This window comes from Periplaneta americana, chromosome 3, assembly GCF_040183065.1.
Source record: "Periplaneta americana isolate PAMFEO1 chromosome 3, P.americana_PAMFEO1_priV1, whole genome shotgun sequence".
NCBI lineage: Eukaryota > Metazoa > Arthropoda > Insecta > Blattodea > Blattidae > Periplaneta > Periplaneta americana.
The window spans coordinates 72,621,067-72,648,131 of record NC_091119.1 but is presented as its reverse complement, the minus strand read 5'-3'; the positions used below and the strand labels follow the sequence as shown (position 1 = coordinate 72,648,131).

The following is a 27,065-nucleotide window of genomic DNA, read 5'->3' as shown; positions in this document are numbered from 1 at the left end:
CTGGCTGCCCAAAGAATGAGTAAAAATTATTCCAATGTCTCACACAAACACTTGCTCGCCGATGATTGACTGAACTCTCATTTATCAGTGTCTTACTGAATGACTTATGTTCCACAGGCCCCATTTCCCAACAGACTCCCATATGTTACACAAGCACTCGATCCGCGATGAATGACATGTGTTCCACAGGGCTGGCACCCCAGAGAGTGACCGAAAGGTATCCCTATATCTAACTCCTTCCAATCTTAACCAGGCGCTGACTCTCCAGAGACTCTCACTTTTCATTTTGCGGAACACAAACATTCTAGAATAAACCAACGACCAAAATACAAATTGACGAATCAGGGGAACAAACAGACACATCCTGACAACGAATCAGATACTAGAACACCCAACTTCGTATCAGGCCTCAGAAATGCCAGGCGAAAGATGATAAATCCGACACTGCCATCTACATCACGAAACGTGAAAAAGCACATCCAAACAAAAGCGAAACCAATGGCGAAAAACAATTGCCACAATATTGAAAAAAGATAAAATTCTTGCTGAATGTGCTGTTCATGTTCCAAAAGATGTTACATGCTCATCTCCTGAAATTCAAAATGAGATCATAGGCTTACAAGTAACAGCAACAGTTGTTTGACAGTGTATTAGAGAGTGACGTATAAGAAATGCTGATGTTCCCTGTTTACACTTATGGAAGATGAAACATTTTCGATATGTGACAACAAAGCAATTACGATAAAACTCCATTTTAACGTTCCCAGTTTTAAGAAATAGTCTGTTAAGTCCCAGCCAAATTATCATAAGAATAATGTAATTAATTTCTGCTTTTGAGGAAAATCCTGCTTTTAAGAAATACTTATCAAATGGATTTTGTGATAATGTAGCTTGAAATATGGACTCTGACTTTCATTAATCAATAGTACCAGGATATTCGATAGTGCATCTTAATCGATAGTAATGCGCCTGCATTATTCTTTATTGTTCTGTATGATCTTGCTTTGCATTGCTTTTACAGAGTAGTTGTTTTGCTTGCTTTGTTGTCGCGAGTTGTGTGGATCCTGTTTTCAAATTTTTATGTTACTTTATGCTGTTTATGCATTGTTATGAAGGCAACTAAAAGGAAGAAATTAATTATCGGACAACGTGAAAATATTAAGGGATGTCGAGGCTAATCCCCAAATAATACTATTGTGTATGTCAAGAAAGCATGGTTTGTCAACTACTTCATCATGAGAAGTAATGAAGACAAAACAAGAAATTTTCAATGCAGAGTTTGTGAGGTTCAAGTTCAACCAAAGGAAAAAACATTAATGCCTCACCATAATGAAATTTATTATCTATACAAATAATAAATCTGTAACCAAAATTTTCTGGTAATCTTCGTTTTTCCAAAAATAATTGGTGTTAACATGTATAATTAACTATCCTGAGACCAAAAATCGCATTTTTGAAATTTTTCTTTCTATGTCTGTCTGTGTGGGCGGCCGGGTAGCTCAGTTGGTAGAGCAGCTGGCTACGGACTGAAAGGTCCGGGGTTCGATCCCAGGTGGTGACAGGATTTTTTCTCGTTGCCAAACTTTCAGAACGGCCCCGAGGTTCACTCAGCCTTCTATAAAATTGAGTACCGGGTCTTTCCCGGGGGTAAAAGGCGGTCAGAGCGTGGTGCCGACCACACCACCTCATTCTAGTGCCGAGGTCATGGAAAGCATGGGGCTCTACCTCCATGCCCCCCAAGTGCCTTCATGGCATGTTACGGGGATACCTTTACCTTTTACCTTTTATGTCTGTCTGTGTGGATGTTTGTTACCTTTTCACATGATAATGGCTAAATCGATTTCAATGAAAATTGGAATATAAATTAAGTTAGTTGTAACTTAGATTTTAGGCTATATGGTATTCAAAATACTTTATTTATAAGGGGGCTTGAATTAAATAAATCGAAATATCTCGCTTATTGATTTTTATGAAAAATGTTACATAACAAAAGTTTCTCCAAAAACTGTTGCCGATAAGTTTTATTCTATGAAAAATTCTGATAGGACTGATATTTAACGAGATATACGAGTTTTAAAATAACAATGCATTTTATCAATGCTGCCTCAGACTAATAGGTTATAGTGAAATGAAAACAAATGACTGCATTTATTTAATGTGGCCTTGCATAGTAAATGAAAGATAACGTTCATATAACACTATTTTTATATGGATATAATTGTATTATATGAGAATATATAAATTGTTTACAAATATTAATGCACAGAGAATGTTTGTATGTAGTAATCTCAGCAGGTATTTATATGATTTGGATAATTCTTTCACCGTTCGAAAGTATAGTTTCTCTAGATAGACATAATGCTATATGCCATTACTGTAACTCCTGAGTGAATAGAAGATTGAGGTGGGATTAAAAATATTAAAATAGATTCTTACGCACAGAAGACTTGATATTCTTTTCCAATATTGTATTCTATTAGTTGATTACTTAAACTTTATATTGTCCAATTTTATTTGGTCCACATAAAATACTCTCATTTTGTACACTTGAATTTCTTTTTGTCCACAGAACAGAATAGAATTTTTACGAGTTTTGTCGTAAAGATGAGTATTTTCCCTGGGCCAAAAATAGAGCACATATTGAGTAAAAATTAGTATTTCACCGTTGTACTCACTGGAGTTGAGTTATTTTACAAAGTGTCACGAAATGGCGTTCCTGCACTCATAATTTACCCATATTCGTTTTCTGTGTTACTTAAAATAATATTTATGTACCACATTCATTTTCATTTTTTTATTTACATAAGCAATGATCATAACCGAACGACTTGGTTCAGACGGTAGTGTTTGAGACTCGCATTTAGGAGGTCCCAGGTTCAAATCCCATGGCCGACCAATCTCACTGGGGTTTTTCATGGTTTCCCTTAGTCATAAAGGCAAATGCCGGATTGGAAATTTACATGCCATGATTCATCACTGCCTCAATCACCAATACAAAAAACATTAATCAAAGTCCATAATCAGTTACATGAACACAAGGCATCTACAACACACAATTGAAACAGGAACTCAACAAAAGTAAAAACAGCCTACTGGTATATCCTCACATTCTAAACATGCGACATGACCACAGATGTTAAAGCATGTATAAATAAATTTAACAAAGAAAAAAGATACACAGTGAGGCCAACATAAAAAATTATCTTCGTAAACAATCCACTCTATAGTGACATTAATTTGGAGTGATTTATGAAAGGATGCATTCAAGACTAATTTATAAAAACGTTATATGAATTATCCTTGCACCAAAAACAGATGTTCCTGAACCAAATCGATAATAAGTTTACCTAATTAATTTGCTTGTAGATGAAGTCCATCCGCCTCTCTTTTTGTTCAGCAAAATGGTTGCTGACATGTTCATTGAAGTCAGGAATGGACAGTAGAGTCTTCTCAATAGAACACATGGCTAATCCACTAAGCCCGTCTTCCTTCATTGTATTCTTAATGAAGGTTTTGATTCTCTTGAGAGCTGAAAAACACTTATAGCACTCTGATGTAGTCATAGAAATCATGCAAATAATTCGTAAGAGTTTCACTAATTCTGGTAAAAGGAGTTCTAAATTGTTCTCATAAATGCAAGAAAGAAGTGTCAAAGCACCAGATGCATTTGCAAAATCATTTCTGCCATAGATAACGGTCAATTCCTGCCTCAGTTCCATTGCATTTAAGTGGAACAATTCAATGGCCAATTTAAATTCAGTTTTCGGAAATAGAGATTTATGTCTAGGAAACAAACTAGGCTGCAATGGAGTAGGTACAGATAAATGATCACTAAACGTAAAACAGTCTTCAATACCTGTTAAAATAATGTCGCACACTTCCTTTGCAACCATCATTTTGCCAATGTCAAACAGCACACATCCATGTCTTCTTCTGTGTCATTATGCCAGTAATGTTCCCACTGTTATTGTTCATTAAACAGAATGCCAGAATGTGGTAAAACTTTGCAAAAAAATTGTAGCCAAAACACAAAATTCTAATCCTTTAAAATATTTTAAAGACCAAATTCCTTTTCTGCTTGTTGAATAGTCACTGGTTCCATCATCGACAATAACTTGTACACAATCACAAATCTCATTTCCGTACACAAATACTGTGTTAACGTATCTTTATTTACAATTTCATCTAGTTGCAGCATTCTTAGATACACATTTTTTAACTACCCCATCACGGATGGCTGTCCTTTTTGTCGATTTAGGAAAAAATAAAGAGAATCCTTCAGAATTACTGAAAAATATTTTTACTTGCTTATTTTGAGTTGCGCAGCATTCTGCTGTCAAATTCAGTTGGTGGATGTGACAGTGTATAAAGCTAGCATTGTAGTACATGGCACGAACTCTTGCCTGGACACTTGTGTGCCTGCCGCTCATGATAGAGGCCCATCATAGCTCTGGGCAATCAGTTTATTAGGAGATTTGTTTATTTCTAATTTATCTAACTCACTGAATTCGTAAATTTCTCGGCTGTGTGTTCTTGTGGCACAATGAACATAATAAACCTTTCATGTGTTTTACTCATACCGAACAACAAACACTAGTTGTGATAATGTAGCAAAGTCCGTTGTTTCAGCTACCTCGATTGCTAGATAATCTGCCCGAGATATTTCTTCGCAAATGAACTTCAAACACACCACATTGATAGAATCTAACAATTCATTCTATATGACTTAGAAAGCCACAGAAAAACTCGATTGTTTATTTTTTCCAATATTTTGCTTTAAGGTACTATCAAGCTTAGCCATTAAATTAACCAACCCACGAAAAATCCCAGGATTCTCAGATAAGTCTGTTTCATCATGTCCCCATAATGCGAGCTCAAATTTTCTGCAAAATTGTATACAATCTAGTAATTTACTAAGAATGTAGCAGTTCTTTGACAGTTCTTCATTAAATTGTTTTATTTGTAACCTGTACGTACTGTCTGACATCTGATATATACTTTACCCAGCATTTGGAACTCAATACCAGCATTCATGTTTTCCACTCAGTTTGTTTTTCAACTTTTTCACCAAGATGTTTTTTGTCCGAAACTTCAATTGAAATCCACATAGGGTCACTAATATTCATAACTAAACATGTATAACAGAAAAAGGCATTTTTATCATGACATCCACATAGTCAATCTGCATATTTGTACAATGAAGAGTTAAATTTCCTGATATGACCACTTTTGCTTTTACAAGCATTTTAAACCTTAACTATATTTAGATTTGGTCTTGGAGGCCCAAGCCTCTTGAGTTCCAACCTAGATTCGAAACCAGGTTATCAGCACCCATACTGAAAATTGTACTTACCGAATTCGTTATGAAAATCAGTTTACTATTTACACAAACTAGCCTACTGCTGTTATATTGTGAGCGTGAGGGTGAGTGATCAGGAATTTTAAACACATTTCAATGAATGCGTATGAAATTCTCGAAACAAACATAAAATCAAATATGTACTCACCAATAATGTGACAGTTCCTGCTTATTCCCCTTCAACAAATTCATTCTCCTGTGAATGATAAGGACAGTTAACAAAAAAAATGTTCGGCTGCTTCTCTCAGTGAGGTAGTGGTGAATGAATTGGCAATGTCACACTGCTACTCCATTGACTGAGATGCAAAACACTTCAGATTTTACACAGTTAATAACTGTCTGTATACAAATTGTAGAAGAAAATTGCGAGTTCATTCTTTCACACAATATTTTAGTGAGTATTATCATTGTCTTAGATCCTGTAAATCTTATCATTTTTTCTAAGACTTGAACAACATTGAACCATTACTGTTGGTATTTAGGTACTTATGACACCATATTATGTTTTGTGATAAGTCTTTGTTTATATGTCTCGGAGTGGCATTTGCTGATTAAAGGATAAAGCCATGTGAAGACATGAAAGTCCCTTAGACCATATATGGGATTTGATTTACTTTGATAAGAGTTCTTGCTTTTGCAGTTCACTTGTATCGGGCAAGTGCCAGTTGGGTAAAAGTTTCCGTTCTGAGGGAGTGCTCAATGGTCACTCAAGCATAATGAAGAACGCCATGGTTCCTAATACAGCAGGCAGTGTTTCGTCCTCTGTGAGCCTGATGGGAAGCCATCCTCAAAGCAATGGGTTCTCTGGCACTCCAGCAGGACTAAAGCTGTTACACATCAGTCGAACAGACAGTATACCCATCACTGGGGACAAGGTAAACGGGTAAAGTTATTGTTAATGACAAGTTTGAGAAGTAATTCTCCCTAATGTGTCTTTTTCATGTAATTATAGTTCAATAGCACTGCTACATTAGGAGGAAATGTGGTAAATACAATTCCAACTTCTTTACCTGCCTTCTCTTAAGAACTCATGTTTTCTCTTTGCCTTCATACATCATTTAATTAATACAGTAGACTCTTGCTAATCTGGCCATTCTTTGTATAGAAGGGTGCAAGATGAGCGAGAGTGCCGGATTACTGAAAGTGCTTAAAAATGTTATTAAATTTATTGTTATAAGCTGCACCAATCACTTCACCTGCATTTCTAAATCTAAACTAGAATGGTATATACATGTATAAGGCCCTATTGTATAAAACCTCCTGACTAAAGATCAACTTTGATCGAAGATCGAAAAGTGAACCGAGTTCAGACACTTCTTCTACTGTATAAAACTTTTCTGCGATCAAATTACCTTGGTTCAAATGCAATCTAAGTTCGCGTGAAAAGGATTTGGCAACATCGCATAAACAAGTGAAATACGTGATGCGCGGACAGGTTTGTTCAGTGTTGCCAATCTAGCGACTTTAACTCTTTTTCAACAACAATTTCTTTTAACTTTTATATTGCTTAAATAGGGATTTAGTGACCTTTTTAGCACCCCATAGTGACAAAATTTAATCTTTCTTTGTTGATAATGAGAAATCTAGCGACTTTACAACTACTTTTGGCAACTTTCCGTATTACACTCTGTTGGAGACACTGGTTTTTTTGTGCAATGTAAATAATGGCGGACAATAAGAAGAAGGTTGACTGTTCTCCAAGTTGTTATCATGTTATGGTGTTTGATACTGCTAAACATAATAAAGCTTTATAAAACAGTTAATTGAACATTTATGAATGTACCTATCATATCCATTAATAATTAATGGTTGTTATAAACATAATATAATTATAGGTTATGTTATTTGATACTGCTGAACACGATAGAGCCTTGTAAAATATAAGAATGTTTGTGTATTAAGGCAAGAAATTGAAAGAAATGTATATAAATGTACCTAACATATCTATTAATATTAATAATAATGGATATTTTATTTGCACAATCTGTCACTCGTATATTTCAAACAGAAAAGAAATAACTGAACTTGGATCATCTAACTTAATCGGAGAAATTTCTTCAGTCAAAATTGACTTTAGTTTGAGACAAATTAATCTCAGATTAGACTTTATACAACACAGAATTCCAAGTTCAGCTCAAACAAGGATCAATTTAACCTCTGATCTAAGATTAAATGGTTTATACAATCGGGCCTAAGTAATACGATATAACACATGGCACCAGTGCAAATTTTCCAGAAAACTATTACAGTAGAAGTGATTGAAGTACACTAGGAGGCTGGATTACTGAGGGCCGGATTACCATGAGTCTAGTATATATTTTTGACGTTTTATAAAATTATAGTTACAAAGTATTTTAATTCATTCGTAATTTGCTGTTATTAGCACCTTGTCTCATTAAATGTAAACATTTTTCGTATAATTTTTTTTCCCCCCAATGATACTAGTGGTGTATTATTAGCACACAAGTTCATTGTAATCCCATCACTTTTAAATTGCATTATGTGAGCTACATTATCTTTCGAGAAAGCTTTGCGAATTTGTTCTTGACCACATTTTTAAATATACTTACTTACTTACTTACTTACTTACTGGCTTTTAAGGAACCCGGAGGTTCATTGCCGCCCTCACATAAGCCCGCCATTGGTCCCTATCCTGAGCAAGATTAATCCAGTCTCTACCGTCATATCCCACCTCCGTCAAATCCATTTTAATATTATCTTCCCACCTACGTCTCGGCCTCCCCAAAGGTCTTTTTCCCTCCGGTCTCCCAACTAACACTCTATATGCATTTCTGGATTCGCCCATATGTGCTACATGTCCTGCCCATCTCAAACGTTTGTATTTTATGTTCCTAATTATGTCAGGTGAAGAATACAATGCGTGCAGCTCTGCGTTGTGTAACTTTCTCCATTCTCCTGTAACTTCATCCCTCTTAGCCCCAAATATTTTCCTGAGAACCTTATTCTCAAACACCCTTAATCTCTGTTCCTCTCTCAAAGTGAGAGTCCAAGTTTCACAACCATACAGAACAACCGGTAATATAACTGTTTTATAAATTCTAATATATATTTATTTTAAATGAAATTTTTATTTGTGAAGTTGATATATGATATGATATGATATGATATGATATGATATGATATGATATGATATGATATGATATGATATATGATATGATATGATATGATATGATATGATATGATATGATATGATATGATATGATATGATATGATATGATATGATATGATATGATATGATATGATATGATATGATATGATATGTAGTTCACATAAATAACTGCTTGGTCATTGTGGTGCAAGTATGAGTACTGTTCTATTTTATAATAGACGTCCACAGTAAAAGAAATACTGTATTAGTCTCCATTTCTATACATTTCATGCCTTAAAATTCACACCATTAATCACATTTCTTAGAGGTGAGTAATTATTTTATTAGCTGTTGTATATTCATTTGGACACCAGCACCAGTTTCCTCTTTGCGAACCTTTTGTTTCTCCTAGTTTTGTCACAGTTTGTTAATCTGTAGAGCAACTTGGAACATTATGCATGTTTGAAATATGCAGCAAAGACTAAAACAGTTCGAGATTGAGAAAATGTGAAAGAGAGATACAGGAAGTCCCAAGTGTGATTTTTTGTTCGAAACTATAAATGCCCTAATTTTACATTAGAAGAAACAGAGCTTGGCACCTGATAAGTCATAATCGTGACCTTAGGTTAAGGCATGGTTTCTATTCTTGTTTGTGTTAGTTTTTTTTTTTCTCGAGATTTTTCCTAATTGTAATGAGAATGTGCGATAATCCGTAGCAAATTCTCGGTCTCATCTCTTTATCACTAATTCCATTAGATTACCTCGTAGTCGTTGCATTTCGCTGTTAAAAAGCACGTAATAGGTACAAAAATGAAAAAGTTTTATTGTAATACACTAAGGAAAATTTGGTTGAAATAGGTAACTGACTCGAAAGTCTGAAGGATGACACTATTAAAGGGAAAATAATCATCACTCAAGCAGAGGTTTGATTATGCAAGAATGTTTTAAAGCTCTTAGAAATACATAGGAAATGAAAGCAAGCACTTTCAGTGTTTTGTTTTATATAGCAGCTGTAACTATGAGTGATCGTATATGACAATCAGCTGATAATGCAATTATTGCAATGTATTGCAACCTGTGTGTATGGAAAGGTTTTGTTTATCTTTGCACATAATGATTATGGAGTAATCACATTAGAAAATGTATAAAAATTTAGTTCAAAATAAGTGTAAAATATTGTTTTTTAATTGCTACTCCCATTCCAGATGTGTGTGAGTGTATAGAGTATATTGTATCTTACATCTTTCAAAGTTCTCTTAATTATAATGTTCTCATTAGTTAAGCTTTAAAGTTGTTTGTTTACATATTTCACTTCAATAGTGTGCATTCCCTCGTAAACTCGGTCAGTAGTTAACAGCAAACTTAGCAGCTCATCAATGCGCTGACTGCCAGCAAAATCTGATACATTGTTCTCACACCTCAGGCTCTGGCAATTTCCCTTTTGATACTATCTTTCAGTTCTTCTATGATGTGAAGGTTTGTCCTATACACTTTATTTTTCAAGTTTCCCCATAGATAAAAATCGCATACAGTCAGGTCATGAGACTGCGGGCCATAATCCTGTACTAAGGACTCTGTCTTTAAAAATTTCACGAATTAAATTTAATGAATGTTCAGCTGTGTGCACTGTGGCAGAGTCTTGCTGAAAAAATGCAGACTGACACTCAATGTCGGAAAATTATTGTTCAAAGAATGGTGTGAGTATATTTTGCTGATATCTTTCTGCATTTATTGTTCAAAAAAAGATAGGCCTCATAATTCTCTATGCACTTACAGTGCATCATACCCCAATTTTCTCATCATGCAAGGGAATTTGAGTATAAAATAGGGTTTAACTGTGTTCCAATACCTGTTACTTCGTGTTGCAACATGGTCATGCAAATGCAACTGTGTTTTATCAGAGAAGAATATTAAGTGAGGATCAGTTACACCATTATTAACGTTCACAAAATCAAATTACAGAAACGCTCATCATCATCATATGGCTCAGTTTCTGGACAGTAGTGACCCTATAAGGGTTCAATTTTAAAAGTTTGTAGCTGTCCAAGCTGAGGTTTTCAAAATTTATGTTTCTTGTGCAACCTATTGAAAAGATTTTTTTTTTAAGAATATGTTTCGATCTTTCTTCATCTTTGTCTAGTTTCTCCTCAGTAAGCACATGTTGTTTTATCCATTGCTTCTTATCGAGAACATATCCTGTTTCCCTAAATTTATTAGGAAGTAAATGCACAGATTATATGACTTGGTACCCAAAAACTCACACCACGTAAATTTCATCAGAAACAAAATGCAATTTGTCATATTGACAGTTGGTATCAATGAATTTTATAATAAAATTTAACTTAAAGCACAGTGTACAAAGAAATTTTGATTGTGCACAGTTTCGAAGAACTTTTTATTGCTGCAATATCAATAGTCTCTAAACACACACCTTCATCTCAAACAGCAGAAATAACTAAAATGCTCTCTCAATTAATATCACTCAATAAAAGAATTGTATTCCAATGGATACCATCCCATTGTGGAATCCTGGGAAATGAGAATGTGGATGCTTTAGCAAAGAAGGGCAGCACTGCTACTTACAGACCTGTTACTAAATCTATGTATTACTCTGAAAAGATTTATTAAATCTACATACTTAGACTTCAACAAACAAAATTTAATAACACAATCCCAAGGGAAAAAATGGAACTCTCTGCATCAAAATCCACAGTTAATTCCCGATTTACCACGAAAATCGTCTGTAGCTGCATTTAGATTGGCAACAGGCCATGATTTTTTGGCCAAACACCTGCATAGAATTGGAATATATCAGTCCCCTAACTGTCCATTGTGCAACTCAAACCAAGAAATGGATTCGGAACATCTCAAAATCTGTGCTTCAGTGGCTGGTCATGATAATCTCTTTGAAAAATATTGGAGTGCAAGAGGTCAAATGACTTCATTGTCAAATGCCTGGCATTAGAAAACAACAACATATATTTTGAGATCTATCCGACTTCTTTGTGTAAGACTTGCCAGTAAGGTAATATGTCTCCTGAGTAGGTTACGAGCCTATTGCAAGGCGCAAGTCCAATAGTGGGGCTGCCACCTTTAAGCCTCTGGACTTGGATGTTTTTTGTAGGGGTATGCTTCCTTAGCCGAAGGGTTCCAGTTTTGAGGTGCTGGAAACTCGCCTTCATCCTCCCGTCTGCCCAGGGCTCATGAATTTAAAAACTGCAAAAGTCATTCAGGATGTCAGAGTTCTCCAAGGTATTGAAGAGCAAAAGTAGAATTCCCTCCTCGATGGCTAAATGAGACAAAAAAAAAAAAAGAAACTACCATAAAACCAGAAGAATTTTATAAAGTCAGACTTGAATGAAAAAAGTATAAGATGGTTATACCAGCAAAGAATGAAATTTTATCTAAGTAACGCATTGGAAAATAAAACAGGCATAGAGGAAGAATGGAAAAACCTCAAACACATGTTACAATCAACAGCAAACAAAAGCTTGGGGAAAATAAAAAAAAAAAAAAAAAACAGAAGAAAATGTTTTAAAATATGGGGTGAAGAAATAAAAGAAATAATAGAAGAAGAAAATAAGAGTACAGAAAAAACTTGAAGACAAAATAGAATACAAAAGAAAAATAGCAGTCGCTAAACAAGAGTGAGAAGGAAAAAAAAAAAGAGAGAATCTTGGAAAAATTTGTTACTAATTTAGAACATAACACATATAAAACTAAACCTAGAGTATATAAAATAATAAAGTTAATAAGTAAAGATATAAAATTAACTACTATAATATAGGTGAAAACACATTTTCAGAATATTACAATACATGAAAACCAAACAGAAGAAACGTGGGATCCAGATAATCATAATGACATCATAACCTTAGAAGAATCAAGTATAGTATTAAAACTAATAAAAAAATGTAGAACTCTGGGTGAAGATAATATTAACTCAGAACTTTATAAATATGCACCAATAGAGTTTAAATTACGATTGCTAACATTTTTTAACCAAGTGTACATAAAAAAGCGTATTCCAGAAGAATGGAGAAATTGCGATAATTATACTGCATGTAAGAAAGAAGACAGAAGAGACCCACAGAATTATAGAGGAATAAGCATCCTTAATACTTGTTACAAAATATACTCAAAAGTTCTAAACATAAAACTTTAAGCTCATTCAGAGAGGTTCATGAGAGAAAAACACAATGGATTCTGGAAAGGCCGCTCATGCACAGACCCAACATTTTGCCTCAAATTATTGCTAGAAAAGAATTTAATTTAAACACTTATTTGTTAGATTTGATTATGGAAAAGCTTTTGATTGTATAAAAAGACAGCAGTTATTTGGAATAATAAAAAAAAAAAAAAAAAAAAAAAAAAAAAGAGATTTATTCCACATCACCTAATCAAAGCTGTAATGGAATCTACAACGGGAATGAAATAATTATATAACACAACTCTAAACTGTCAAAACCAGCTGAGATTAATAGAAGAATGCACTAAGAATGTCCTCTTTCACAACACTCTTTAACATGCACATGGACGAATTAACAACATGGCAAAATGAAGGAATTTCGGGCATCCCACTCTCCAGAAATATAAACCTCAGTACTTTGTTATTTGCAGATGACCAGGTAATAATGTCCGACTCAGAAGATAATTTTCAGAAAGCTGTATTTGGAATAAACAAAATAATAGAATATGGATTAACAGTCTCAGTCAAGAAAACAAAATCAATAAGCGTTCAAAGGTTCGAACCCATTAAGAAGTAAAATAGTTATTAATAATGAAATAATAGAACAAGTGAATACTTTCAATTATTTAGGAAATTTGGTTTCATATGAAGAAGAAAAAGGTACCAGCTATAAATTAAATAATTATTTTAAAATAACAGGAATTATAAACCATATATTTAAACCACAGAAAACCTTAAAGAAAACCAGGTTAAAATTACAACACACTAGCTCTTCCCACCCTCTTATACAGCAGTGAAAATTGGACTATCAGAGCAGCAAATGCATCGAGAATAAAAGCAACAGAAATTAAATACATGAGAAAAACAGCAGGTTATACTTGGATGGACTACAAAACTAATAGAGAGATTGCAGAAGAATTGGAAATAGTTCCAGCATTAGAAAAAAATTGAAATTTATAAAACAGAATGGCAAGAAACAGACTACCCAAAATTTTGAAGGACTACGTCCAAAGAGGAAGGAGAAGTCAAGGAAGACCTAGGAAAAGACTTTTGGACACTGAGACCAGGTTAACAATTGGCCTAATTCCATGACTGCTAGATGATGATGATATATTTTGAGAAATAATTACAATAATCTATTGTGCTGTGGTGTAAAGAAAAAAAAAAAGTATATGTACACAAATTTTTTAAAGTTCCAGGAAAGTTATGTCCAAGAGTTCTTAAATACTGGGCATATTACACTCGTCATGCTATTCTTGATACTGAAGTACAATATGCCCCACTTGTTAATCAGTATCCTTCTGCTTCTTTTTTACAGGCCCACTTTCCAATTTCTCTATATCTCTCTGAATTTCTGTGGCCTTCTTTTAGTGTTCAAGAAGGCAGAAAAGAGACAGTTGATTTTTCCGAGTTAGCTTATTAATCTGGCTGTGCCATGCTTCGCCTGTGGAAGATTTGGAAGAACTCTTATTATAGCTGTTCCATGTTTCTGGAGAAAAGATTCGAACTCTTCTTCTACGTTGTCTGCATCTGCTGAGCACATAATTGTCTTCCATGTAATCATATACAAATAATTCGTCTCTTAAATGATCATGCAATAATGCAAAGACTTTTGGAACAACAGATACAGCAATAAGTGTTGCATATAACAGAAAAGAGAACTGTTTTCTTCAGAGTTGTATATGTCAGTTAAATCTTCTGTTTGGACTCTACGCCATAAATTTTATGCTAGATGAAATAAACAATGTGCAACTTGTACTCTGGAGAAATACTTTTGGACAGACACTGTGGTTCCAATTTCATAGTTTGTAGATATAAACACAGGATCCAATGAACTTCCAAACTTGGTAGTAGTCTTCTCTTGCAACAGTCAGAACATTTCATCATAATATGTTGATTTATTCCTTCTCTCACACAGTGTGAAAACAACTGGAAACCAGAAACCTCTGACCATGCAATGTTGTGGTTGTTTAGTCAACTATCCAAAGACAGGTTACAGGCTGACATTAGTTACATATTAAACTAATCAGACAAACAATTGTTCTTCCTCTGACACATATCATGTGAGATGTACTGCCTGATAATAGATGTACATATCAGTCAGATTCTCAATCAGAGGTTTCATCAATGGATGGAGTAAAATTGTGTGGCTATTTTCGGTGCCAATTTAAATGTTCCATCACATATCTCGTAAAGATCTTTAGGTGGACATCTGAAGAAAAAATTATGAAATTCTTCTTTGTGTCTCAATGAAGCGACCAATGTAAACAGTATGATGTCGTGGTTTTTTAATTCACAGGCACATCAGTGACATCGTTCATTGAGGATGATTCAGGAGGCATAATTCATTATTCTATTACGTCTCACCATCTTTTTCAAAGATATCTTTCTTAGACAATTTTATATTTCTCAGCCAGTCCCTGAAGAAGATGGCAGAGCTAGCCGTCGAAAGCTTGGAAGCTAATCTCCAACTCACCTGGCTGAGAACCCGAGAAGAGTTATTCTACATCAAACGCGGGAAAGCCTCAAGTCATACAATTTTATATTTGTCTCATTTATTGAACTTACAAGTGCATTTTGTACTATTGTTGCAGTATTAGCACATGATATTGCTGCCTCTCTTTTCAAATCTTCTTTGATCTCAGCTGTCTTGCAAGCTCTCCAGGCTGGTACGTGAATGTGCTGCTTTTCTGACGAAGTTGTTGCCCCAACCTCACCTGATGGTGTTGTTAATGCCCTGTTGCAGGTTGATTCATCTCCATGAAAATACTGTTTATAGTTCCTTGTGCTTCAGGAACATAGAACCATTGTATATAGTTGTTCTTCTCGCTTGAAAGGTTGAAATAAAGTGTAGAAGTTCACGTATAATTTAGGAGTGCAACTCTGTGGTAAACAGGACAGTGCTATCTAGGAAACATACAACAAGACATTTCTGTAACGAAATGTCTGAGGTTAGTTTTCCTTTACCATGACATCCCAAGAACATTTTTCTTTTATATGACGAAATATCCCTGTGTCATATTTCTTTTGTGTGATGGAATGTTCGTGCTATGAGTTTAGGGATATGAAAAGTCTTGACATTGTGTCTGTGTAGAAGGCATACCAGAGAATTTTATTAAAAACCACTTTTTATCTTCCCTGCAAGAATTTGTAATTATTTATGTATGGCACATAAAAAATGTTTGTTCTAATGTTTATGTATGTCATTGCATTATCATAGAACTAATAACTTATAATAATTTTTATGTAAACACTTCAGAAACAATCAAATAGTAATACACGACTTTTAACACTTCTAGCTTACAAACCCTGTAAATAAAATCTTCAAAAACATGTCTTTTCGTGTACCAACAAGGACCCTGACTGACATGACAGGAAAGTGAAAGTTAGAACATGGGAAGACAAGGACAACAGACATGCAAGACAGTATGCATGTAGGCCGGGGAGTAGTACTTTGGTTAGCTGAGAACAAGTTAGAAAGTGAGAAAAGAAATGCAATACAACATGTGCAAGCCACAGTACTATGACCGAGTTCACCAGGAAATGCACTGTAGATACTCTCTGGAATATCTAAGCATGCGTGATGTGCAAAAATTGTCAGATGTGACACTTAGAAAGCAAAGAAATGAGTAGGAATAAATTGTCGAAAAGTTATTTATTTTATTTTTTGTCATTATTTATTTATTTGAAATCTGTTTTACAATATAGGAGAAGCTGCTATAACAGTATCTACATGTGATATGTTAAACATAAAATAAAAATATTCTCGCCCACTTCACAGTCATCATTATAACTGTCATTATTGTAATTGTAATAATGGTTTATTTTAATTGGCAGAGTTAAGGCCATTCGGCCTTCTCTTCCACTCAACCAGTGTTATCATGTTGTTTCTGGACTCAACATCTGTGGGTTCATTTCCTTTGGTAGGACAATAGTTTCAACTAGATGAAGTAAAGCCAGTAGCCCTTGTAATAAATTTATACTTTTAAAAGTTCATATTGTTCATGAATAAAGGCAAACTTCTTCGTCCAGATCTGCCATACTCCATTCTCTACTCTCGGTAAAAAATATAACCACAATAATGATTGTCGAAAGTTCTATGTTTAGTAATATACTCTGATATATATGTACTTGCAGAAATTAGAAACCAACAATTTTTTTTATTAAATATGTTATGGATATAAGTTCTGTGTCAGTACAGTTTTCAATTCATTCATAACAATGCATTGTTCTGCTCTTAGGTAAATAAAACTTATAGCCTCCTTCCTTTGTTTTCCATAATATTGTCGATATTGGCTTACACTTATGTATGAAGATCACTCAGTGTTGTGATGAATAGTTTATGTACCAAAGAGTGTAGTAACACAAAGTTGAATGTATGCATTGAAGAAATATGTTACCATCAGTCTGCTATATAAAGTAAAACTGCGAAATAATTATTTTACCCTAGTTTAGAATCAGAAATTCACTTTCATACTACAGTTAGTTACTTGAAAAGTAATGTAACACATTTACTTTGAATCTCACGTAATAATGAGCAAATGTGTTATTTACATGACACTAATCAATATTCCCTCTCTCCCTACCCACCTAATCATTGCATTCAGTGTTGGTAAGACATTTTTTTTAAGGTTCTTCTTCTTGCTTATCTCTTAAATTTATCCTGCATTTATTCTTGGAACCATAATATACCCTCGTCGAATATGAAGAATTTAGATGCTCCATTTGCATAGTATGTTTATAATAATCATAATAATTTACGCCTAAATAAATATGTGCTACTCTTGAAAATACAATTTCAATATTTTGGCACACCTTTCCATGTAATGCAATGTGTTTTTATTTTTGTGTTGCAAGTTAACACACACTGTTTACCTATTTGCATATGGTACATAAATAACCACAGCTTTCCATTCTTGAGAGTTTGAAAGTATTGATAACCTGTTAATGAAGTCATTCACAGTTCTGTTTATTCTTTCATTGTGCAGCAGTTACTTTTGTCCATCCATTGTTCATTTACAAACACTGAAGTGTCTACTACAACATCCCTGTTGTGCATGTAAATAATTCACTTTTTTCCATTTCAGAATGCTTGTATTTGTCTTTCTGCTGTACATGATCTAGTAGAGCGCAATCATTCAATGCATTTTTACTTAGAAGAATTGTAATTTTCATTACAAACGTGATTTTCATTTTATAACTTAATAGAAACACAAGTCACGAGCAAAATGTGTCATTTCTGTAATTCATTGTTCCTGTCATTTATACAATTAGAGGCAACATTTGGATATATAATCACTTCCTTCTTATCAAGGTTTGGGAAAGTAGTGCTTGTTTCAAATTCAAAACTGGTTCTGGGTCTTCCCAGATTTCTTTTTCATGTTGCTTATAGTTCATAAATTGTTTTGGTAGACGATCTGGTAGTCCTTTATCTCTGTAACAATATTCTCCACATTTAACTTATCTCTAATTGAATCACTTGTCTATCTCTTAATGTTATTCCTACTAAATTTCGAGCAAATCGCATTTACGATGTTTCCATTTTCTACTCATCAGTTTTTCTTAAGGTCCATGTTTCATTGCAGTACTTTAAGACTGATTTCGCCGTAACATTATGTACTCTATCTTTTGTTCAATTTTATTGTTCATTTTGTTCAAATGTTCCTTAATTGTTCCATTTAAGTTACAATTGTTTTGTTTTTTATTACATTTTCCCCCGTGTCTTCATTCATTTGATTTAATATCTTACAACCTTTGCCTTCAAAACGTTTAAATAAAAATTTCACTAATGTGACGAAAAATAAATAATACCACGATTCACAGAGTGATCCTCATAAAAATTTTATGTAGACTTTGTAATCATTATGAATTTATAGTTACTTCAAAAGAAATGCAGTAAAATTATTTCACAGAACACTGTTTCCTCTGTCTCATGTTTCATGTAAGTTCTAAGAATTAATTTTAATTTGTTTGCTAGGTTTGCATCAAAAGTTCTGAGTATTGTAGCAGGGGCTTTGCAAAGAAGTCCACTGCTTATCCTCCAGCTAATCGGTTGAGCATGCAGCAGGCATTATTACGTCGTAGACTTAAATCCATAGCTAACAATTCTTCCCAAAAAGATCGATTACTGAAACGGCAACGATACAAATGTCAGCAGACAGAAGGCCAAGCAAAGGAATTCACCGCTCGCAAGGCACGGAAACTGCTCAAAAATGCAATTGCAACTGTAAGTGAATACAATTTTCACTATCTATTCTTTATATTTATTGTCTTTTCATTTCACATTGAAAGGCAAACTTTTATGTTAGCTTTGTTACGCATTCCTTTTAACTTAGAGCATTGTTTAAGTGTTAATATTCTAGAATGCATGAATTCAACATTACTCTTAACTCAAAGATTGTGGGACATTGCATGAAAAGTTTGTGGTAAGTGGCACTGTCACCAAAATACGAAGACAAAGGATGTCTTGAAGGTAATACATTATGTATTACTTTGTTTTTAAACAATAAAGTACTAACTAAAATTTAATTATTCAGCCAGTCAAAATTGGCGAGTAGATACCACCATCTTATGAAAACTGTGTAAACTGTAAGCTTACCTTATGCCTGTAAGGTGTAGTCAGATGCTTTGTAAGTGCCACTTACAGAATACTATCTTTCTTACTCTTTCTCTCCTCCCCTTTCTCATGTCTCCTCTTTCTAGTAACTAATTTCCATTTTCCTTACCATGTCATGATAAAATTTTAATTTTGTTTAGTGGAAAACATTTTGTACTTCCCTGTATTAAATACAGTAAAACCCCATTAATTCGAGCGTACTGGGTCTGAAAGTTGTCCAGATTAGCTAACAAAATAAAACAAAGGCAATTTTATGAATAAAAAGTAAAGTATAACCAGTGTTGACAATATCAAAAGTTATCAGTAATTTCCTTTCTTCGGTTTAAAAAATACCTGTGTTTTCTTTTATGGTTTATTGTACATCTTCAATATAAGTTCATGTGGTAGTAATATGCAGAAATTTTCTTATTGTCATTTTCTTGAATAAAATCTGTCCCATAATTCAAGTATTTTTTAACTTCTCATAATAGGCGCAAATGACTACACACCAATATGTGCAGTGTTAACCTCTCATAACTTCACTTTTCAGATATGGATATCAGTACCCTCATCTTCAAAGGTACCATCAGTCTTCAGCCACGTTCATTCTATCCACAATCTCTTCTACTGTGATGGGTCTCTCACCATCTTTAGTCTAGTGTTTCATAAAGTTCAGTGCTGTTTCCGTGCATTGACAAATGTAAAGGGTGCTTTGTTGTTCTGCAGCCACAAAATACGAATTAGAGTATGCGGAAACTAAAGCCTGACCTGAGCACAGTAATTATTTGTGTTAAGAGTTTTCTCTATCAGATTTTATTTCTTCAGAATCTCTGTCTGGATTAAACAATATCTAGTTTAATGGAGTCCAGCTTAACAGGGTTTTTACTGTGTAAAAGTAATATTGTGGTTCTATAGAAACTTGATTTCTGGATTTTCATGAATACTCATGTTTTTCAGCATCTTATCTTTCCCTGTGTTTGTGTGCACACTTTTCTCCCAGACAGATTTTGTTCATATACCAAGATTCCTATAGAGTAGCCACTATGGTGCTGTTGTGACTAGATTGCTGGACAATCCTGTGAACCCAGATTCGATGTCCAGTGTATCCTGATATATAATTTGTGTTGGGCAAGCCCATGGTCTAGGTAACACAGAGTTTTCTCCAGGAGCTCTGGTTCCCCTGTGGCATCCCAAAAAATCTCCATCATCTCATTTCATTATGGTTGTAGCCTCTTATGGCACACTGGGCAATGACTACACAACTGGCTTAATATGGGCAAATCACAGTCAAGTACCCATCAATAGCAAAAAAAAAGTTCTCATAGAATTACGCCTTTTCAGTATTTGATACTGAAGAAGTTTTTTTCAGTGTGTTATCTGTCTGTACAGCAATTCATTGTAAACTACTAGACGGATTTTACGTAAAAAAAAAAGTTCTCATAGAACTACGCCTTTTCAGTATCTGATGCTGAAGAAGTTTTTTTCAGCATGTTATCTGTCTATACAGCAATTCATTGTAAACTACTAGGCGGATTTTACGTTAATAGTGCTAATTGTTACCAAAGTTTGATTAGGAACAGTAAGTGTTACTTACATGAATTACTTGAAACAGATTAATGTAAAGTTAGCAGTTGTAGTCATATATAAGATAGATCAAGATGTGTCCTAAGTGTTGCAGATTGAATTTTGTCAACATGTACCATCACTATCTAATTTGTTGGAGTAATAACTGTTACAACGTATGGTTAAATGCTACAAGTCAGACTGCAGATATCTATAGTTTATTTTCCAACCTTCCTTCCTCTCTCACTTCCTCCATATTTGAAATTAGTGTTGGTCAGTGAACATGTTTGTCTTGTTTTATGAAATGTTTGAATGTGAACACTTCTTTCTGTAGTATATGGGGTGGGGAAGGGGTACCTGGGGGTTTTTTAAATTAAATAACTCTGTTGTGGTACTGTTGCTTTCAATATGTAATGCTTTATACCATTAGAAACTAAATTAAATATGGCATTTTATTTTTTTTTTAAATCACATCATTGAGATGCCGTCCTTCATTTCTCACATGCTCATTGGGTCTGCCTTGAGGTTTCTCATCACTTTCTGTGTCAGCTCAGGTTGAATGGTTCTTATCTCTTTGGTTATTCTTTGTTTCACATCATCAAAATTTTTGGGTCATGTAGCATAAACTTTACTTTAAGGAACCCCACAGCAAATAGTCATAAGCTACCAAATCTGGGGAGCTTTTTGGCTACTACACCTTACCATTTTGCGATACATGTTGTGGAAAAACCTTATGCAGCATATCCCTTGTTGCTATTGCTGTATGAGGTCTGTCCGCAACTTGTTGGAACCACACAAACTTAAGTGTGAGTTCGTCTTTGAAGCCATTCAGGTAACAAAACTGCATATCATTTCTGTGTAGCATTCTGAGATAACAGCTGCAAACAAACGAAATTTTCTCTGCTGATACATTAATATTAAGTGAAGGAAAATATCATCATATTAAGTCTGTGGTTTAAAATGCTTTAAATTTCCACATGCACATGCCTAAGTGTTAGTGAAGTGGATTAATGTCTATATCCAGTAATCAGTCTTAAGCAAGCAGCTGAGTGTGGAGGTTTATTTGTGCAAGTCAGTGGAAGTAAGCGTAGCAGAGGCATTGACCTGTGTAATGAGTGAAAGAAGCCGGAGTGAAATGGAGTATATTGAAATGAAACAAGATTTAGTAGCATTGAAGGAGACCATAGCGGAGATGAGGAAGAAGATGGAAGTAATCCAACACGAAAATAAATAAATAAATACTTCAATTCTCCAATCAGTTCTTCATGCTGCTAAAACAAAAAAGACTGACGTAACAATTGTCTTTCTGGACATCAAGAAAGCTTTTGATAACGTTGGCCATGACCATATAAGAGCTACTTTGGAAAGTTCTCCTGCCCCAATACAACTTACCCAAATTGTGATAGCTCTGCAGGAGGGAAACACAACACGAATTGAATTAGGTCACACAAAAACTAAGCCAATTGTTCTAAAGAAAGGAGTCATGCAAGGATCTCCTCTGTCGCCAGGTTTATATAATTTAGCAACAGATCATATTTTAAATGAGTTATGCGAGCAGACAATAACATCAACTTTTGGATTTGTATTTGTACCAGGACTGCCTCCTTTAACTGTTCTCGGCTTTGCCGACGATACCGTAATTATTGATAAAGATGAAGTTTCCGCTATTGAACTGACAAGAATGGCTTATTAAAGATTTACAGACATTGGGCTAAACTTAAATCCTAATAAATCCGTAATTATAAATATCTCCAAAGGTAAGCTTGTCAGACACAATCTCAGTATATATCCTGATTTTGAAATTAAATCTATTGGCACAAACGACTCTATTCGCTATTTGGGAGTAAACTTCTCTGACTCAATTGTGTTCAATCCCCAGTCAACACTAAAAGATCTAAATAACAAACTTGAAACTTTTACCTCGTCACCTTTTCTTCATGCAGACCAGAAATATTGTGTTCTAAATACCTCCATCTGTCCTTCCTTAATATATCAATTTCAAACCATCCCTTCTGAACTTATACCAAAAAAGTTCTTGGATGACGCCGACAAATTAATAAAAAGTGCACTGAAAGAGGTACTGAATCTGCCTACAGACATTCCTGATGCAATGGTCTATAGTCCCAGGAAGTACAAAGGACTAGGAATTTTTCGAACAAAATGGGAAGCACTATTACAACAAATTAATGCCCTTCAATGTTTACACACATCTCAAAACCCATACATCATACAAACACGTCAGGTTCATGAGGAGAGCATTAGATGTGCCCAATCTCTGAACATTTTTCCAGAAGATGCCTTATTTCATAAGAATGAACATTTTTTAAATGTTACAAAGATTCGTAACCTGTCACCAGTGTGGCTCAGTCGGTTAAGGCGCTTGGCTGCTGGTCTGAAAGTGCGTACGGGCGCGGGTTCGATCCCCACTTGGGCTAAATACCTGGTTGGGTTTTTTTCCAGGGTTTTCCCCAACCGTAATATGAATGCAAGGTAATCTATGGTGAATCCTCGGCCTCATCTCTCCAAATATCATCTCGCTATCACCAATCTCATCGATGCTAAATAACCTAGTAGTTGATACAGTGTCGTTAAATAACCAACTAAAAAAAATTCGTAACCTTCTGAGGAACAGAGAATTTGATATTTGGTGTCGTCATTCACAGAAAGGGAAAGGCGTAGTTTTATTTAAACAATATCCTAGTGCCAACAAATGGATTTGTAAACATGAAGGACTCTCCAAAAGCGAATGGCGCGATGGTATTAAAATGGTTGGAAATGTTGCTGCAGTATGTGCTGTGCCGGGAAGATCTCAGGACAACTGTTGTAGGCATTGCCACAACGAGGTTGAAACTCTTGCACACGTCCAGGGATCCTGTCCGCATGGCGAAGGTCTGCAAAACACTAGACACCACCAAGTACGATCAATTATAGCCACTGCCCTTAAAGATGTCTATTACAACACCTTTGAAGAAGTACATGGTCTCTCCGTCACTGGCAGTACACGGCGCATAGATATAATAGCTTTCAAGGGATCTACAAGATCTGGATTCATAATTGATCCCACTGTGCATTTCGAAATGAATGAGGAACAGTCAGCAGAAGTGGATAAGGAAAAAAAGAATATCTACAATCCTACCATTCCATATTACCTCCAAAAGTACCAGCTAGAAGAGCTTGAAGTAATCTGACTTCTGGTTGGAGCAAGAGGTACCGCTACTCTTTTCATGAAAGATGTGTTTAAAAGGCTTGGAATACCTACATCTATTATTCCGATTGTAACTTTAGCTGCATTGAAAGGATCAATTGCTCTCCTGAAGCATCACCTATATTCGAAATGAAACGAAGTGCATTAGCATTCTTTACTTTTTTGTAATACTTGCCTCTCTAAAATTACGTATATTTCCACCAATCACAAAATATATTTGCAGCTATGTACTTGTAGGAGTTTCATTGTCAAAATAAAATTAATGGTTCACTGAACTTGTAAACATTTATATGGTTAAGTACTCTTTGTCCCTTGTGGCAGCTCACGAATAGTGAGAAGATTTCTAAATCTAAATCCAAAAAATAATAAGGCTATATGACTCCGAAGCAAGCTATTCTACACCACACAATCATACTCTCTCTGTGAAGAGGGTGTTCATGAAGCACTCTGGCATTTTATACATTCCAAGATGTTGTTGTTGTTGTAGTTGTAGTTTTATAATGCCAGGCGTTTGACAAAGTCATTTGACCTCTTACACTCCAATATTTTTCAAAGATATTGTAACTTTTATTAAACAATTATGTGGTTTTTATTTCCAAATTTAATCACACACCTGTCAACAATGGGTATTCCACTCAACACAGCAACACAGTAGTCGTTATTGCACTCCACAGAACGACAGTGACTATTGACGTGGATTATTGAGAACAACAACAATGTACTCCTAATCTCAACTAATGTTCACAAAGCACTATTTACAAAACAAAACTGTCAGTTCTCAGTTTGTTCGCCTTGGCTAGTTATTCTAGCTCACTCACTCAGGTTCACGGTACGTCGAACCCAAGACTTCCAGAGTCAGTTCACTGCACTTCGAACCTAAGACTTCCAGACGCGTTTCCTTCGCCTGGACGCTGCCACAGTTACTCAAGTTCACTGCACTTCGAACCCAGCTCAACTGGATACGTCTCCGCTAACTAGCTCTCTCTCAGCTGACTGACCAAACTAAAACTAAACTGGCCCCTGGCTCTCTCACCCTTTTTATTTATTAAATCACACGTTCTCGAATGTACTGCGTCCCGAAGTTTCTACAACAATTGGTCTCCAGACGTTTCTTTACTTCCGCTGCAATCGGTTTCCTTCTCCCTCTCTCTGCACTGCAACCCAGCACCCGCCAAAGCTCATGTCTCCTCTCCCCGCACGCCTCCTTTCTCCCCAGACGTGTGCGAACTCTCAGACGCGGCCAGAATGTTCCGGCCTGTTGCCACAATATTATCATGGTCAACCATTGAAGCACAGATTTTGAGGAGTTCTGAATCCATTTCTTGGTTTGAGTTGCACAGTGGGCAGTTAGGGGACTAATATATTCCAATTCTATGCAGGTGTTGGCCAAACAGTCATGGCCTGTTGCCAATCTAAATGCGGCTACAAACGATTTTCATGGTAAATCAGGAATTAACTGTGAATTATGACGCAGAGAGTTCCTTTTTCCCTTGTGATTGTGTTATCAAATTTTGTTTGTTGAAGTCTAAGTATGTAGATTTAACAAATCTTTTCACAGAGTAATACGTAGATTTAGTAACAGGTCTGTAAGTAGCAGTGCTGCCCTTCTTTGCTAAAGCATCCGCATTCTTGTTTCCCAAGATTCCATAATGGGATGGCATCCAATGGAATACAATTCTTTTATTGAGTGTTATTGAGAGAGCACTTTAGTTATTTCTGCTGTTTGGGAAGAAGGTGTTTGTCTAGAGATTATTGATAGAATAGCTGCTTTGAAGTCTGACAATATAATTGCATTCTTAAATTTACTGATGTGGCATAAAAGATTTCTGAGACTTTCACTTATTGCAATGATTTCTCCATCAAAACTTGTTCCATATCCAAGAGATCTATAAAGTGAGAAGAGACAGCATGTAACACTTGCACTGGCACCTTGTTCCCTGGAGAAAAACTTTTTTGATTTTTTATTCTACAGAGCGGACTGTATGAATGCCAATTGTTTTCTGGTAGTCTGATAAGTTTTTCATATTGAATCAGTGCTTTTTCTTCTATTGTCATTTTGATGCTGTTGCTTTCCAAGATGTAAAATCCTGCTTATTAACAACAACTGATAAATGAAAGTGTGCTTCACCTATCATCAGCAGCAGATTGAGATTTTCTTTTCTTTTCATTTCAATTGGTGATCATTAGCCATTTTGTAAGGGTGAAAGAGTAGCTCGATGAAGAATTCCTGAAAGCTTAATTTGCAATTCTGCAAACACTTCACTGTCAAACTTACTGCTGTGGCATATTTCCTTCCAGACTTGCATGGACCTTTGAGTAACAGCTCTCCTTAAATGTTTAGTATTCTCCGGTGATTGTGCTATTCAAGTGGCTCCCGTAAGTTTCTCGTCTGTGCAGAACATGTTTGGCAGAAGTTCCTAATCCACAACTTTATTGTGTTGAGACTAGGAACTGCACCATGACATGTAATCTCAAACTGCCTTTGAAATGGACATTGAATTGTTATAACAGAACCTTCATTTGTGAAACGAAACACTATATTGTGTTGTCCTAACCTCTATTATTACTAAAATGGCATGACTTTATTTCAACAATAATGTAGGTGCCAGTTTTGTTTCTCACATAGTCTGTGCAACAATGAGAAATAAAAAGACAGATTTCCATGTCCCACTATCTATTATTTATGGGTCATCTTGTGTTTTGTGTACATTTTGTTATAGTTCTTTTCAAAGAAATATTGAATGTACATAGCTCAAGATTATTTCATGCTAAATAAGATATGAGGGTTGGGGCATAAGTCATGACAACTTTTTTTTTTCTCCTACAAAATTAACTGATATGTCATATGGCATCCATAGTATGTAGTCACAACACTAGATGGCAGTGTAATATATGGTTATTGCATAGAGAGCAATGTAAATTCAGTTGTAAGTCAACCATCATGCTGTGCATCCATAGTACGAGTATGTGGTCGCATTCCTATGAGAATGGCAGTGTGATATGGTTATTGCACAGAGAGCAATATTACACGTAGTTAGGCGTAAT

The 27,065-nt window shown here is 35.1% G+C and overlaps 1 protein-coding gene across 4 annotated transcripts in view; it reads left to right on the top strand.

The window, feature by feature from the left end:
- Window positions 1–27,065, top strand: part of Pcl (polycomb protein Pcl) — a 183,753-nt gene that overhangs the window by 124,839 nt on the left and 31,849 nt on the right. For 3 of the 4 annotated variants that reach the window (XM_069820757.1, XM_069820756.1, XM_069820759.1), the window contains 2 exons: window positions 6,000–6,234; window positions 18,635–18,883. In XM_069820757.1, the coding sequence (XP_069676858.1) occupies window positions 6,000–6,234; window positions 18,635–18,883 (484 nt within the window). The remainder of the gene's footprint in view (window positions 1–5,999; window positions 6,235–18,634; window positions 18,884–27,065) is intronic. The other variant, XM_069820758.1, reaches the window with a different exon arrangement.